At 42.7% G+C, this 18,309-nt stretch overlaps 2 protein-coding genes across 2 annotated transcripts in view; both read right to left on the minus strand.

The window, feature by feature from the left end:
• LOC125717743 (calsenilin-like) overlaps positions 1-5,415 on the minus strand; it is a 46,725-nt gene extending 41,310 nt beyond the window's left edge. The window contains exon 1 of the mRNA XM_048990991.1: positions 5,328-5,415. Within this exon, the coding sequence (XP_048846948.1) occupies positions 5,328-5,333 (6 nt within the window). The 5' untranslated portion in view covers positions 5,334-5,415. The remainder of the gene's footprint in view (positions 1-5,327) is intronic.
• An 11,142-nt stretch (positions 5,416-16,557) lies between these two features.
• The window catches only part of LOC125717721 (proliferating cell nuclear antigen), a 2,772-nt gene continuing 1,020 nt past the window's right edge, over positions 16,558-18,309 (minus strand). Inside the window, exons 2-6 of the mRNA XM_048990962.1 lie at positions 18,170-18,267; positions 17,940-18,007; positions 17,653-17,847; positions 17,439-17,562; positions 16,558-17,353 (exon numbers count right to left, since the gene is read on the minus strand). Of these exons, the coding sequence (XP_048846919.1) occupies positions 17,277-17,353; positions 17,439-17,562; positions 17,653-17,847; positions 17,940-18,007; positions 18,170-18,267 (562 nt within the window). The 3' untranslated portion in view covers positions 16,558-17,276. The remainder of the gene's footprint in view (positions 17,354-17,438; positions 17,563-17,652; positions 17,848-17,939; positions 18,008-18,169; positions 18,268-18,309) is intronic.

Here is an 18,309-nt window from a genome sequence, read left to right on the forward strand (position 1 = left end):
AGGGTGAGTGGCAGGTCAGGGAGATGAGGGTGAGTGGCGGGCCTGGTAGATGATGAGTGGTGGGCTGGGGGAGGGTGAGTGGCAGGTCAGGGAGATGAGGGTGAGTGGCGGGCCTGGTAGATGATGAGTGGTGGGCTGGGGGAGGGTGAGTGGCAGGTCAGGGAGATGAGGGAGAGTGGTGGACTGGGAAGATGGTGAGCAGCGGGTCTGCTCCAGGCCTGCTCTCCTGAAAGGGGCAGACCCTGCCTCTGGCCTCCATAGGGAAGAACAGCAGATATTACTACAGCAAAGGCTGTAGATGATGTGAAATCATCTGAAATACAATCTCAGCAGTGTTAGGAGATCAAGACGAAGATCTGATTTTGGAATTTTGACCAAGGGCACCACATACAGAAAAAATATACAGGCAAAAGGAGGAGAAACACAAAAAAAGGAAGCAGACCCACACAGCACTGGAACCGCATCCAAATAGCGACTGCGGTAAACGTGCCATAATGACACTGTGTGACTGCGCTAAAGCATGCACCTTCATTTCATGGCAAGAGGTGAGGCCTACGTGTCGTCACCGAGCATCTGCAAGTGGGCGGCCTGCTGCTCTGCGTGTTCATGTGAAACTGTTCAGGGGGTCTGGCCCACCTGAGTGTCAGCATGTGATTGGGTCAGGTCCTATCTTGCATACACACATCCTGTCACGTCTCATATTTAACGGAATCGAAGCACTGGGAGGTTAAAGAACCAAACATGTGGCCAGATGTCAGTAAATTCAATTCCCACAATGCAAGCTGCTTTGGAAGTGCTGCAAGGTAACTTTTCCTATGAATAGGAAAATACCTGCTAAGGTAAGGATCCTCAAGCAAACCAACAATAGCAGAGAAGAAACAGCTGACTTCAGACCACATGGCAGTGTTCCAGAACTGGGCAATAAATGCAGAGGGCTCAACACACTGCCGCAGATGTTCTGCCTGCAATACAGTTCTGAAATGTACCACTTTACGGCAAACAGTATAAAACTGGACAATGCATTTTATATCAGCCTCTTGTACCGATCAATCATGATAATCGTGACTTGTCTTGAAAAAGACACAGGAAAAGCTCTATGCTGAAATTGGCGAGCTTAGTAGCATTTGTGTGTCTGTTTTCATCCAGGAGCTCGTCTATGTGCTGATTTACAGTCTGTTCGTCCCTGAGCGCAAAGTGAAAACGCTCCCCATTGAGCGCAGTAACACAGAAGCTCCACCATAGACACTAAATGGACACTATGGGAGCTGTGGGCGCATCCATTCCCGAGTTCATTCAGGAAGTCGGCTGTGCACAATAGCGTTAGTGTTCAAAAAGAGAGCACATTGACAACTATTTATTCCAAAAGAACGTCTATCACTTAATATTCCTGGGGGGGGGGGGTAATGCTCTTCTGCTGATGGATTGTCTCTCTTCAAGTTATTTAAAAACCTCTTCAGGTGTCTCATTCAAGCTGACATCGATTGTATTCATGATACACCGCTGAGGTAAGGCGCAGCTGGCGTCCAGTGAGAGATTCACACCTTCAGCACTGGTGCCCAGAGCGTAGCACCTTCAAAACGCATCCCGCCGGCAGGCCTACAATAAAGCCATTATTCCCAGCACAAAACAGGCGACCGTTAAAAATAGCGATGGGGCTGTTGGGCCTTTAGGTCTGTGCGCCGTCACAGCGAGCATCCAACCTGCTCCATCTTCCTGTCCCCAGGAGGCAAGGGTCTCACTTAACCTCTGCTCCTGCCTAATTATTAACGAGGGCTCGTCTGTCTCCCAGGGACCTGCCGTCGACCTGCAGGGTGCTTCCACCGCGTCAGACTATTGTTGTTGGGAACAATAACGTGATAATAACGAGGTACTTGTGGATTCGATCAGAAAATAACGCAGCACACACTGTCTTTCATATGCATGACTACGCAGCATATAGCATTCACATTCGCCAATGTATAATTTTGAATAATACGGAGCTGTCAGAAGCATATATTGAATTGTTTTAGGCATTGTTCATTTCGTCTGACTCATATTTCACAAATCCAAACAAACACCATAGGCGGTATCACGCCTCATGCATCGACCCTGGCTGCACCGCTGCGGGTATGAGGTTTGTGTCCCCCCCCTTCCCCCCCCCATAACCTACTTCACGTACATTTCACTCGGATCCACCTATTGGCCCCAGCGAGCTGATCACACAGTAATACATGACTGTATGAACCAGGATTGTTACTATGTGATTGATTGACTGGATGAGCTACCTGTGACAAAATTACATCTCAAAGGGGTCAGTATTCAAATGAATGAATGAATGAATGAATATTTGACCAAATGGGACCAGCTGAGGTTTAATCTGAGTTATAGAGTAACAGGGTTGCCAACTCTCATGCATCTGGAGTGACACTCACGCATTCAGACTCTCTTGCTCATGCAAGAAATCTTACTGCAAATCTGTATTATTCCATTATAAACCTAAAATTAGCTACACTTAAAGCATTGGGGTAGTTTGGAGACCTTCCAGACTACTTACAAGGTAAGAAAAATTATATACATGTAATATGTGTGCAGACTTGTCTCGAATTGAAAATCTCATGCCAGCCAGATGACCAAAGTTGGCCGCCCTGGAGCAGGAGCGACACGCATGATCGCTAAGCTCTACACCAGTATGTAGAGTCTGTCCCATTTCCTTTACACAACCCAGATACATGGTCCATTGATCCATCTTTGATAACCGCCTGTCCAAACACAAGGTCGGCCTAGAGCCAGGCATATAGGGCAGGATAATTCAGACACACCATTGCACCCCTGTGTTTTTTGACTATGAGTCTAAACCTGCACAAACACAAGGACAACATGCAAACCTCAGACACAGAGCGCGGGGGTGGAATTCAAAGCAACATTTCTACTCACCGAGCCTCTGTGCACATTTCCAAGCATGTCACCAAATGCCTCACTCAGACTGTTTCCATATGCAGTTTGGGTTTGGTCTACCATCCATCCATCCATTTTCCAAACTGCGTATCCTACTGGGTTGCGGGGGGTTTGGTCTACCACTGCACTGAATATCTTCGAACGAATATCTTACTACTCTTATTTAGGTAAAAAAATGTATTGAATCACACAATTGAATTACATATGCAATTGTTCAAAAGCCATGAGCAGACAGAAAGTGCCTCACACCATTTCATGTATGACTTGCTTTGCAGGATAGACCTTAACGCGCATCATAATGTTCCCGGCTCACAGAAAGGTGACTGTTGCACAGACAGGAGGGCAGTAGGTTCACAGGCTCACAGGCACCTTTACTACAGCCAGACCTGATTCAGAGGCACTGGCCACTTTTCAACAGCTGCACTAAATGACAAATCAGTGATGAAACCACAGTAAAACCGTCAAGAAAAACTGGTAGGAAATATACCCCACACATCATATGGGGGGGGGGGGGTTATATATATATATATATATATATATATATATATATATATATATATATATATCTCGAAAGAGAGAGAGAGAGAGAGAGAGAGTGAGAGAGAGAGAGAGAGTGAGAGAGAGAGAAAGAGAGAGAGAACGTGTTTTTTATCTGTTACAAGTATACATATAGTTATAGTAGCAGTTTTCAAGTTCTCATCACGTGATTACAGACCAAAAGCCCTCCATATATATCCAACACCTACAGACTGAGTTACCCTCTCCTGTGAATCCACTCCAGCGTCTGAAACAGAACATCCCACGTGAGGGTTTTTCGGGTTTTGACAACTTTAGAATCCACCTGCGTAAAGACATAAAAAAAGCACGGCGATGCTTGTCCAAATGGCGCCTCTCGCTTACTATACTAACCAGGTAAAGTCACCAGTCCCTTCCTCCTACCAGCATCGATCTCTCAGGCTGTGGCCTGGGTGAACACGATTAAGTCAACATTAAATAATATCCATTCGCTTTATTCAGCTTGAGTTTCAAACTGTTTTTCTAAGGTAAATATTTCTCACGACTTCATGCCTACCTCATCACTGAAACCACTGTTTATCAGATTATTAAACAAATAAAGAGTGATGTATTTGACCGCGATTATTAATTCATTATTTCTAAATCATTAGTCTTAATTGGGCCATTGGATTATGATACTAACGTTAGAAATATCAAATTGGGTAATAAACCATAATTATTTTTAGACCAATTAAACAGACCTCATCCTTCAAACCTCTAAATTACATTTTAATTGGAATGTAAACTCCTCAAATGAGAAGCAGTATAAATGTATATCTAATGTAAATATTCATTACATAAATGTGTTTTATTCAGGTTATTTGACTAGTTCATGTTTTGCTAAAAAAAAAAAAAGTCAAAATATTTAGAAAAGTAAGATCTGGCCAAACTACTGAAACAATCCGCTGGAATTCAGAGCGTGCAGTAATTAGTGAAATCAGAAATTAGATGTGTTACCATGCAAAGTCGACATTAATCAGAATGGAATCATGAATCACAAAATAGAGTAAAACAACCAGTTTAGGAATAGCGGTCGCTGTAAGAAATGCGGCGAGGAAGTTGGGGCTCATAACCTTTAATTGACACATAAACGAATTTGCCTTTTGAAGGAATGAAGGAATAAACAAGTGGGTGGTCTTCGGTGCATCGGGAGCAGCGGATCAGGCGGATCCGCGTACTGAGACGTTCCGTGATGCACCAAAACGCTGAAGTGTCAGCGCGGGGCTGGCTGCCCGTAGTGACCTCCTTAAGCATCCGAAACAGCTGCTGAAGGGAGCCGTGCACCCGCCATGAGAGAAGGGGGCAAACGCGCCAAATAACACTAAAACGGAACCCCAGAATGTTTCTGAAAGGTGTCCAAAAAAATCGCAAAAACATACAAGATTAACAGCGTTGAATCTCTAAATAACTGTAACCTATATAACACGCGTTGCAATGATATAACCTAACAAGGACTACAATGCTGGATCTCCAAACAGATGCGAACTTAAATTGCATGCAAACAGGATCATGCATAACGATATAGGACAGACCTTAATCAAGGAAACCGAATCCTATCCAAAGCATTGTCATAACAACAAAAGCAGTTTTAACTAAATGAAACTCAGTCAAAAGAACCAAAATAATGAAGCGAACCGAACTTTAAATGAGACAGTCGATTATCAGTAATGTACCTATCCAAATGAATACAGATTCATTTTAATCTTTGTTTAAAGACTATTTAAAAGCTGTCTAATGATAAGGATTGAACCATAGTATTCAAACGTTTATATTAAAAATCCCGATATCGTGTACATTTCAGGAATTTCTATTGTTACTATTGCTCATGTAATATTTACCTGCATGTTGTTTTCGGCGATACCTTCTTGCGTGAAAGCCGAAGACTGCGCTGACTTCTCACGATCTCTAGATCGACCCCGCTCTTCTCTGCTGGAACGCGATTAAATGGCCCGGCTTTTCACTACCTCGCTCTATAGGGAAAGCTAGAAGGGGGGGATTCCCTCCTTCGTCTTGCTGGATTCCCAATCAGCACAGCATGTACTATAGACTTGCTAATGAAACACACATAAAAGTTGACCATCGATTAACGCAAATGAAACTGATTTAATTTAATGTTTTTTGTAAGTCGAGCAATCTCGGTTTGACGCTATAGCACAACCAAAACAAAATATCAAAACCGGTATCTATGTTGGTATTCGGTTAATGCACATGGCGGAGTTGCTTGTTTCGTTCATTTCATTTTTTTCCGAGCAACTCCAAATAAAAAGAAAATACCATCAAAGGCGTGAAGATCTTGTAGAATGGCAATTAAAATAATTTTGAAATCCCCTAAACATGTTAGCATCATTTTTGAGAGACCCTGGGGCTAAATATAGTGGCTAAAATGGGGAAATGCTACAGAAGATGAACTAATGTTAACAGGTAACGAATACAGAAAATAATCTATTAAAATGAGAAGTCACATACAAGGTATTGTAAGATGTAAGATGGGTCCATGGGTATTCATGTCACACTCAAATTCTTCCATAACTGTTTCTCGTATGAAAGCAAAATCATTTAAAAACAAATCAAATATTCATAATTTGTCATCTCTACCATAATTACTTTAGGTCTGCTCGTCCATCAGTTGCAAAATCCATTCATTCAAGGCATTGTCATAAGGATTTTTATATATGTGTACTAAATGAAAACATAACTAACACGAAATATTTGATTTTTTTAAACTTCCAGTTTATAAATGCAACTATGTATTTATTACAAGATATGAAGAACGTTTTTAAACTGTTAAGAGAATATACATCTAATTGTGCTGGAAATGACTGCCCTGTCCCTCATCGGGCTAGTTCCAGCTATTTCTTTGTTAGATGTACTAATCTGCACGCCCACACTTAAGGTTGATTATATTAATTACTTTTATGAACAAAAAAATATAATAATGATATTACAATTATTCTTACTACTTAATAGGACTGGAAGATAAATCTACCCAAAACGACCTGGAAAGAAGCGGGTCAGAAGGATAATTATATGAGTTCTATAGAATGTTTTGAACATTCACAGTAACGATCTACCAGAGAAGCACTTTTGTTAAAGTCATCCGCTATTTCCGTGAACAAATGTGAATCACCGCTTTCATCGTCTGTCAGTATTGCCCGTGTCTCCAGTGCTGAGTGGGAAGAGTTGCAGAGACGCACCTAGATACGAAGAGTGACGCTCCGTGACCCTCTGTCATAAAATAACCGTATGACAACACCGTATGTGCTTCTTGATGCTACTTTTAGTCAAGCGGGTTTTCTGTAGAACAACTGCAGCATATGTAGCATGCAGCAAAACTGCACGATAACTGGACGGTTCTGCTCCCCTGCTGTCGCGGAGTACCCAGGTCAGTTCTTGACTATCGCCTCGTCTTGCGGGCAAGCAGCCCTTGTGTCCATTTCATTCTGCTCACAAGTTCCAGTTCAACCGACCATTGATTGCATTGAGGCCTATTGGAAGAATTTATTAGAAAAAAAAACTGTGCACAAATAGCTTACCTAAGTTTTCAATAATATTCCTGGTATAACAAAAAAGGAATATTGCAGCGCAATCGGGATTCTTTTGAGTCCTAAGTCGATTTTATTTATACATTCTAATAATAGTTCTAATACCGAAACATTCCTTCTTGACATGCACAGCCAACTTTATTAAAACAGAAGGGTAAATGCCTATTTTTCAAGTAGTGGGGTGGAAATTATTCTTTTGTAATCTGTTTATGTGATGTTTTCTATTACAGTATTGTATAAAACGCGTTGGCACCAAATAATTTCAGAAAATGTTTTCCGAGAAATTATGCATTAGGAATCAGACATAACTTAAGGGATTGTCAGTGGCTTATTGTGGGGGGGGGGTATGTAGTCATGGAAACTGTTGCTAAGTAGAGGAGGCAGAGATGCTTAGAAGGAGAGAGACGGAGATGAAGAAAAGCGGGAGAGAGACGCTAAGCCGAAGTGAAAGGAAGAGACGCGAGAGAGAGAGAGGGAGAGAGAGAGAGAGAGAGAGAGAGAGAGAGAGAGAGCATAATGGCGAGATTAGTGAAAATGAGAGAGGGAAAGGGACTGAACAGCGAACTAAGAGAAAATGTGAGAAGGGTGTTGCACAGAAGCAGCTGGGTTTCGGTATTGCCTTGGGCAGCAGACAGAGGGAAACAGAGGGAATCAGTTAGGCAACAGACGTCTCACTTAGCACATAAATCCTATTCATCATTATTGCAGATGGGGAAATTGGGTGTCAACACGACCCATAATTGATGTGTCCATTAGCGAAATAACCAAATAAAGGATATACACACGTTCACGAGATTTATAAAACAAAGAATAAAGGATCTCCTTTTTCCTGTGTGATGACATCCCTAAATTGGTACGCAGCATGACTTGAAGGCGCATCGTGCCAAATGGTTTCCTGGTATTAGAGCGATATTATTATGAGCAATACTTTCCACACGTCGGTCTGTCTGTCTCTGGGTTTTGGCTCAGCTGACTGGTCTGTCTCGCCTCCGCAGAGCATGTGGTTATTTTTATCCCACGTAGCTTCAGCTAGAGCAGCGTTTGAGGTCCCTGGAGGAGAAAGACCTCATAATTCTTCATTGAAAGTGTGTAAACCCCACGATTCATACACACACAAACATGTACATTAAGAAGCTGCAACACTAGCTGTTTCTTCCTTATACCATGCAATGCATGCAGATACCATACAAAAGTGTATTTTAAGACAGTGGAATTAGTGGATTCTTTTCAAACTAAATAATATGATGGACTTCGATTTCAGAAGGAGAAAATGTGACTGTGTGAGTCTGTAATGTTTTTAAGGACCTCATTACCTCCGTATCGGAACTTGTAACCTTTAACTCTCTTGAAACTGTAATTTGTTATTAAAAATACAGATTTAGAACTGGTCATTAAATTATACCTTTTGAATTCATTCATGTTTTCCAGTTCATTGTCTAAAGATGCTCATAAATAATTTAAGACTGTGCACTTAAGATCGGAAGGTCCCCAATGCGTTAATATTCATTTTCATAAGCACTAAAGATTTTTAATGGACTGGACAATTGGTTCATCATGAATACAAGCATAGTTCATTATAAATATCATGTATGAATTTATTAGCTATCCATGTTAGCGTCACTAAATGAGGGAAGCTGATAGTAACTGATAGTAACTGCCTTACTAAGGTAATGTGGAATAATACACGATATGGCTGTGAATGGGTTAAATGGTAGAAAATGTAAATACTTATCAAAGACTGAGAACAGGCTACTAGAAATATGCAGTACTTGACTATCCTGAATAATACATAGATACAGCCCACACTTTCTTGCATTTCCCAGAAACTCCATGTCCCAGAAATCCCTGCGCACAAAGCATGCAATTTAATCCGTTCTTTGTTACATAAATTAAAATGTGACCCAGTGATCTAAAAATCATTGTTATTTTTCAATACCCACTTTTGGTGCAGCTTCTAAGGGATCTCATTAAGTTATCCAGTTCACAATGTTGCAATGACTATGAACAAATAGTTTCCTCAATGAAACCATGATAACATACCCCCCAATATGCTTGACAAAAATAATACAAGGAGAACAGTCACAATAGAGAAGGCCTGAATATCTTTAAATATTGCCCTCGGGTTCATTCATTAGGACGATCCTTAATTTTCTTGCTACCCTCTGACACCATTTTAAAAGACTGCCACATGTAGGCATCACTGTGGTCCTAAATTTATGTTAATTTGTGCATTATTCGGCTTCAGTATACGAATGAACCCCGAAATATATTGTGATGCTTTTATAACCCTAATGAGCACTCGGCACTCGTCCTGAAGACCTCTGAGCTCTCTTTAGATCCTGGCGCGACGTATTGCACTAATGCCTAAATTGTATTCAGAAGATTAACAAAAATTAAATAGCCATCCAGACATCAGCATGGTGATTGTATTTGAATGGTTAGCTTGTTACCTGTTGATTTACATACCTGATGATACTTACCTTGTTTAGGCAGCTATTGAATCTTAAGTCATTTTTTTGTACTGGGAGCTAATTTTTATTTATAAACTTGATGTTACATAGATCGATTTTTCCGTCCATCATCCAATCACTTATCCATTATACGTTCATGTGATCCCCAGCCTCAAAATATAACTTAATTGGGGAGTGTACAGTACAATGCAGGTGATTAAAGTAGAAGGAGAGAAGGTATGTAATTCAGCATAGTTTAGTTGGATTAGTGCCCTACGGACCAGGTGGAGTTTGGCACATAGAAACTGGAAGCACTGTGGAAGCCAGCGGCCGTAAAGGCCGAGGAGCATCTAAAGCGTCAGCACACTCAGCCTTTGGATTGTATGAGCCTTGTTACTCAGATGGAGTGCATTTTATTTATCCTCGCTGCACCACCACAAAATCCACGATTGAGCAAACTTTCCGCAACACTTTGCTCAACCTACCAGCCTCCTTCATCTTGACATTTCACACCTCTGTCTCGGGTCAGAGCTAATCCAGAGTTGGGTAATTTCATACGCAGCAACAAACTGTTGGCGTTTATTCAGTTGTATAAACTGTTGGCTGTGCAGAAGTCAAAAAAGAGAGACTTTGGGTCCCAGCAGCCTGGGAGTACAGAGGGGCAGTAAGGAGGGGTCACTAGCGGTCATTCTCGTTTACCCTGTGTGTTAACGCACATGTTTGATACACACATAAGCTATTGTTTTGTCTACCTATAGTGTATCAACAAAGAAATATGCAAAGTTGCATAATGCCAGCATGCGACACAATTATAATCTTGCAAAACTATTGATTTACTGAGCCTTGATGGTAAACAACTGCATTCAAACAACTGACCAAAGAAACAATTGCTAAATTTGTGCATAATACCTGTTAGATAGCCAGGTAAAACACTTAAAGCACAATCTACCTAATGCCAATTAATTGCAATTTTGACTCAATTTTACTCGGAGGGTACAGCTCCCACTGTGCCTCACTGCCCCCCCCCCCAAATCTCCACCCATGCATCTCTGTCTCTCCCCATTTGTGGGGAGTTTGCTGATGTTATAAATGATTATTGTAATTAGGCAAGCTGTCCAGTAGGGGTCGCTGAACATGGAAAGGAGGGATCTGCAGCCTCCGGCAAAGAGTAGCGGAAAACATGACATTGTGTATGTTAGACTGATTAAACAGGTGAGCCGGTTTTCTGCACATTAGACATTAGACGTCTTTAGAGATACTTCTCTTCCTTCACTGGTGTATTTAAATTCATTTAATTAACAAATACCTTTGTCCGAAGCAGAGGACAAGCGAGGTATAAAGCATTCAGCTGTCAAGGACCCCAGTAGAGATAAGGGCAGATAGGGAGGTTCCTATGCATGACCAGTAAAAAACGGATGTCAGCATCAGAGCAAGAGCTACACAATGTAGGGCACCAATGGAAAGGAAACCTTACAGGAGAGCTATTCTGATTAAAAACGCAATGAAGATTAGGTTCCTACCACATTTACTTATTTAGCAGAAGCTTTTGTCCAAAGCAAAGTGAGGCAGACAGGTGTAGCAGTAGTGGAATTCAAACCTGCACCTCCAATGTCTTAGACCAGCACCTTAGACCGTTCTGCCATGCTGCTGAGAGAAATGCAAGACAGCGTCCAGTATTCATAACAACACATAATCGATGGCTAAGAGATGGAGACTGAGCAGGTCAGTGGTTGGATGAGTTTATTGAGGTTTTCCTGGAAGAAACAGGTCTTGAGGGATTCCTTAAAGGTTCCCCTCCCTGATCTTCCTCTCCTGATCCTTCTTTGGCTCTGATCGGCTCCCTTCATCCCCATTGGGGTATCTTCCTCTTACCGAGGAGTGTTTTCATATGCCTTGTGTTCCATGGCTTGTCATTTCAGAGACAACATACTTTTTCTGGGGAATAATTACATCCATACCGAAGCCGACATAGTCAGACGGATTGAGAGAGCCCACCGATGTCTTCGCCCCACAGCCCACAAAGGGAGACACAGCACTGTGGGGCTGCTGCGGTTTCTCATGATCACATTTCCACAGAGGTGAGGTCAGACGGCTGCTGCTGGACAGGAAGCTTTGCTTGGTCACCAGAGATCTCACCAGAGATCAGTATGAATGCAGTGAGGCATTAGTTTTGAAACCAGATGAGGGCGTGACCTAACACACAGCATCTGATTGGCCAATCACAACTATGGCAATCTCATACGAGAAATCACATGGCCGTTAGTACAGCTTTGGGCTCTGTATCCAAGCAGCAGATTTGTTTTTTTCACATGCTTCACATACTTGGAATTATACCAATGTGAGTTAACAAAGACAGTTCTCGCACCTAGAGCCCTATGCTGTCTGAGATATGCTTCTGGAGCCCAGCACTGATTCATCCAAATAACGTCATTGCTGCATATGAAAAATAAGGGTTTTGATTAGATGAAGATTCGAGAGTAAATAAATGGACCTTAACTACATTATGGTTTCAGAACTTTCATGAGGAACTGTATATCTGAATAGGAACGTGTAAGTCAGTGTAGCAAACTATCCATCCATCCATCCATTTTCCAAACCGCTTATCCTACTGGGTCGCGGGGGGTCGCTTCTATCCCAGAAGCAATGGGCACGAGGCAGGGAACAACCCTGGATGGGGGGCCAGCCCATCGCAGGGCACACTCACACACCATTCACTCACGCATGCACACCTACGGGCAATTTAGCAACTCCAATTAGCTTCAGCATGTTTTTGGACTGTGTGGGGAAACCGGAGTGTACCAAACTATTATTAGCTAAATAAAACTACATCTTTAAAAACCAGCCTGGTGTTATTTTAACCTCAATCAAGCTGGAGCAGGGACTGGATTAAAGACTAAGACATCAGTAAGCTGGAAATGTCATGCTAAATATTATTGTACTAGTGCCACAGATTTTTTCTGCTAAAAATGCATGACACAAGTGCATACTGATCTCTCATATGCATCTGTCAATTCATCTCCCAGCCTTTATTGCGTTTTCCCCAGAAGTCATCTACTTTATCAGAGTCTGTGCTCAGAATGACAAAATACAAAAATGTAATCTTAACATATAATTTGTGGTGATTAAAAAAAAAACAAAAACCTGTGTAGCAGATAATATTTTATTTTGGACATTTATCAATGGGGGATGATAAAAGTAGTCACTGCAAAGCTCGGCATCTGACCGCTGCACGTGTAACGTGTGAATCGGTAACAGGACACTGAGCCTTTAAATTGTACATAAACGGGGATGTATTCAAGCAGACCTACATGCATTAAAGTCACAGGCCGTGTGAGCAGATTGTTATACGACTGGGAGACTCCAGGTCTCGGCTGGTGGATAATAACCGGCTTCTCCATCATCCTCCTATTCCACTTTCTCATAATACGAACAACAATAAACAAACATTCTTCATTTCCCATTTGCATAAGTACAGGTACATTAGAATGCTTTCTTTGGCGACCCCATCTCGCTTGCCATAGCTTGGGGGGGGGGGGGGGTCACAGTGCAGATTCAGCTAATGAGCAGCGCCCCTGGAGCTGGGGGTTAAGGGCCTCGCTCAAGGGCCCACAGACATGTGACTGTTCTGCCGAGGCTGGAGCTCAAACCAGTGATCTGCTGATCCCAGGCATGGAGGGTGAGCATGCTGAGTAACGCACCTCCCCCTTATTATCTATACAATATTATACTCATCATCCTCATCATCATCATCATCATCATCATCATTATTATTATTAGAAGTCGTAGTGGCGGTGGTGGTTTATCCAGTTGTCAGAGGTGTGTATTTTAGCGGCGCTCTCACAATGGCCGTCCATCAGGAAGATCTATTAGGGATGCAGCAGCCAGCCGCCTCCTCAGTGTAGCTCCAGAAGCACGTCTGCTCACTGGTCCAGTACTGCATGCTTGATCTGCCAGCTGCCCCACTAATCCACTCCATGTAACACTGCATGCTGACCTGGCCTTAGGCATCTGTCACCATTAATCCACTGTCCCTGTCCTTCATTCCTCTTTCTCTTCTGTTCAAAGTATGTGAGTGCAGTAAACCTCTTAGGTAAGTTTCTTCCACATGAAACCCATATATCTCTTCGTACTGCTACTGAAGTGAAGTCAGAAGAGGAGCACAAGAATATATGAAAACTATGATTACAATTACAAGCACAGTATACTTTGATATCCACATGCTAAACCCCGAATACAAAAGAAAGGCTTACAAGGCACGTGCGCTCACACACACACACACACACACACACACACACACACGCACACACGCACACACACACACGCACACACACACACAGGTTTGTAATTATGTCTTTGTGGGGACTCTTCATTCAATCTATGGGCAAAACCCTAATGCCAACATGACGACCTTAACCCCCACCCAGCCCTAACCTTAACTGTAAGTAACCAAACAAAATACGAGACTTTTGCCATTTATAGTTGTTTTGACTGCAGCCACAGATTTTTATAAAACTGAGCTTCCCCTTTTGCACGGACCCAAAAGGTGGTCCCCTCAACATCAACATAGTAGGGTTAATCACATTGGTATAACATACACACACACAGACACACACTTACTCGCAGCCTTTGCTGCACACCTGTGTCCCCATCCATTTTTAACTGTTTTACTTTTTAATTCCCCCCACTTTCTGGAATCTTTATCTGTCATGGTTTAATTAAATATTGAAGGGACTAATGGTCTCTAAGGATATAGAACTGCTTTCTCTATTAGCATTACAGAAGCTGATAGGTTAATTACATCCCCCATCCTCTTCTTCTCCTCATGCAACCTTTCGACTTTGAGCTATTTCATTTGCACAAGACCAAAAGGCTGAATTCAGCACTTTTACCACTTAACCTTAAAACTACAGGATGCCTGTTTTCCCAGTGTGGATTCCGGGTTAATGGTTTTGCATTTGAAACTCAGTTAGCGAGGGCTGGTAGTGATTAATGAGGGTCATTAGTCTTCTGACCACCCTTTTTGCTTGCATCAGTCAGGTGGGAAGTTGCATGTAATAATTTAGGGATTCAAACTGCATTTCCACAACTTCATAATGACCATTCTTGTTACTGTAAAACTCATAATCTGACTTGAAGTTGGGATTTCCACCCCCAGATGAAATTAAAACAGATGACATAGAGAGCTGGCACATGGATTACAGAAACATTTTAATCTGTAATCCACTATAATCATACAAAGATTATGGAAGGAAAGGGGTTGTATCCAGATGTTGAGATATTGTGTCCGTCCTAATGCAGAGTGACACTTATTCAGAAACTCAACCCACACTGTAGCAGCCAAAGAACTGTACTTTCTGTGGGATAGGCTGAGATAATGAATGTGACACCCATCTTCCAGGATGCTTATTCTGTTCAGGGTCGGGGTGGATGAATGCGACATTAAACAAGGTTTACTCACTGATGTCTTAATCCAGGGAGACATACAAGTATCACAGTAAAAGTACAACATTTAAAAGTACTACATCCCATCATTGGTTTCCTGGGATACACTCCCGACCATCCTGAATACTTTTCCTAAATATTTTTTTAGAAGATAAATGGATGGATTGATGGATGGATACAGTAGATTCATCCGGTATCCTCTGACCTGTATGCATTCCATCCATCCATCTTCTTTATCTTATTCAGGGTTGCAGGGTTGTGCCTATGGGCACAAGGCAGGGAACAACCCAGGATGGGGTGCCAACCCTTTGCAGGTATACATTCCAAAATTTCAAATATGGTTATTTTTAATGTTAACGTTATTCATAAAGAGAGCACCACCTGGTGGACAGAATGTATAGCAATCGCAAATGACTCCGAGAGCGATCAAATTTTATGATCGTTGTTCAAGAATTTTTCTAAAAATTGTCAATCAATTTCTGCACCTCCCTCATTGTCATTTCCAATCAATTCTCAATTGAAATCAGGCTAATCAGCCATATTCTTTTAACTTGGTGCCTGGTGGTTATTGTATTAGCTGGTCTAGGGACATTAAATTTAGCTCTGGGCTACATCTGGGGTAAAACCTATTGATTGTGTTCATTGAGCAAAAGCACATACGGATTCAAAACGGACAGATTAAAAATCATAAATACACATGCACAGCAAATGAGTTCCCTGGTTCTGAAAAGTCCGAACTCAGGCAGACCTTCGGTTGATCTACAGCACACATGCTGCGGGAATATTGGCAAGATCAAACACACTGAGCAGGGAAGCAGCCAATACTAACGGAGCATTTATAATAATAATCGATACTTTATTGATCCCTGTAGGGAAATTGTCTTTATGCCTCCCACAACTTGCTCTTTTTTCATAGAGGAAGTTGTCTGCGAAGGGCTGCCACCTGTAGCGGCGCCCAGGGAGTTGGGGGTTAAGGGCCTCGCTCAAGGACCCGCAGTCTGAGGCTGGGTTTGAACCTGCGACCTTCTGATTACAGGCAGCGAGGGCTTAGCCCACAGAGCCACACGCTGCCCCTTATCTACACTCCCTGGGAAACTCTCTTTGCCCACTCCACCTTTCCCTACATGAAAGTGTGACAGTGAAGACCCCCTCTGCAGCAGCATTGAGCTGAGGGTCGTGGGCCTTGTTCAAGGACACACAGACCTGTGACTACTCTCCCAAATCCAGATGCAAGCCAACGACCTCCTGGCCACAAGCAGAGGGGTTCAGCCTCCTGAGCCAGACTCCACCCCTAGCTAATCCCCAAAACTGAGAGGAATGAGAGCCAACTCAAGACGTGCGATGCTAACCACTTTCTTTGAGGTCATGTCAGACAAAAAAAATAAAATAATCCACATTGTTATCTGTAGGCCCCTTCATGGAACACCCCCCAGGAAGCCACAGGTGCCCCCTGCCCTGGACAGTATGTGATTCCATCACAACACACACAGCACGGCGATGCTAAACCTTCAAAATCACATTCGTGAACTATGGCGATAAACCCACATAAACACAGGATCAAACACAAACCCTTAGAGTTACAGGACCCACCCTGCCAACCCCCACAAACATTTTTCATTCCACAAAAGTAACCATTCTTTGTCATTGTGATGCTTTATTGCAAGTGCACTCAATACAGAATGTTGATCTGTGAATTATGAAGTCTTCAACAAAGACACCATCTAACAATGAACAAAATAATGAGATGGTTTCACATGGTTCATTATTAGAATTCTGGAACAAACAGGGAATGCAAAACCCGGTGGCAAAACAGCAATATTTACACATTATCTACAGATCTGGACAAATAATCAATTTAAGAGCGAGAGCAGGGGAGACTAGAGAAGCAGGGAACGAGTGCATTTCATCAACAGACGGTATATCAAAAAGTTTCAGAAATGAGACATTTACATACATAAAAAAAAACTCATGTATTCCATGCAAGCTGCCCCCTGCCCCCCCTCCCCCAACACCATGCTCAAAGTACACTAATGGGCCTGTGAAAATGCAAGTGGCATCACTGGCAAAAGCGAGCTGCCCGTACTCAGGCATGCAGGACACCATGGACTTCAGCAACTCTGCTGGAAATACAGCAACTTGATGGATGAACGACAGTAAACGGTCCCCAATTACCATCAGTCCCAGTGAATCACAGAGTCAGAGGGTTGAGAGAAGAGGGGGCAAAAGTAGAAACCTAAAATATAAGAAAAGGGAGATTCCAGGACCAGGAGACATCCAGCTGCCAGCCCAGATATCGTCAAGCACTTCTTTCATCTGCCACCCCAGACGGGCCACACTTCTCGGCGGCTCCTATTTACGAAGCCTCTTCGTCGATCTTAGGTGCCAGGTAGTATTTGACATGTCCCATGTCCGCGATCTTGTACTCCACCACTGCAAAAAAAGGACACTTAAGGTAAGCTCAGCGTTTGTTCGCCCATGTACAGCCTGCAGTCCCTTGGAGTGTCGGAGGGCTTACCCAGGGGAATATCGGCGGACATGCTGAGGGTTACTGTCTTAGACAGCGGCGTGGCCTTCGTGAAGAAGTTCAGGTAGTTGAGAGCGAAGATGAGCTGAACTGGCTCGTTCATTTCAATGGTCACCTAAGGAGGGAGAGGAAAATAGTATCAGACCAGCTTCCAGATGGCCACACCACCCTAATGTAGTACATGGGATACATGAAGGAGACCCACAGCCTCTTCCTCCTTGTCCACACTGCTGGTCTGAGACAGCTTGACGTTGCCGGTGCCCAGTTCTCCAGTCGCTGAGAACTTGACCCCGTCCTTCGCACACGAGATCATGACAGCGTCCCCAATCTGGGACAGATCCCTGCAGATGCGTGCAAACTCTCCAGAGGGCATCTTCACGACGCAGCTATACTCCTGCTCCTAAAGATTGGAGGAGGTGGTTACCAGGGTGACAAGGCTATGGCTAGAAAAAAAAACAATACTGTACCCATGGAAACAAACTCATCACTTACAGGGATCCCGAGCTGCTCAACATCCAAGTCCATCAGCTTCATCTCATAATCGGACACTTTCTCCTGGTCTGAGAGAGGGAGGGGAAGCTTAGGTTTCCACTGCACGGGGGATTTACATGTATGTTCTCCCCCAATTAGAGATAAAAACAACCAATACATGCAGTAGTTATGAAATCTACAATGTAATAAAAAAAATATTGCTTCAAAAGTAAATCCCACATATAACTCACTTGGAGTCTCGAAAACCAAGGCCAACGTGTCTGCATTGTCCTCAGCTCTCAAAGTTATGACATCTTCATTTCCGGCACATTTAAGTATCTTTGACATGCTGCAAAAGCAAAGACTTTTAATGATACTGAATAATCAACTA

This window comes from Brienomyrus brachyistius, chromosome 2 (assembly GCF_023856365.1).
Source record: "Brienomyrus brachyistius isolate T26 chromosome 2, BBRACH_0.4, whole genome shotgun sequence".
NCBI lineage: Eukaryota > Metazoa > Chordata > Actinopteri > Osteoglossiformes > Mormyridae > Brienomyrus > Brienomyrus brachyistius.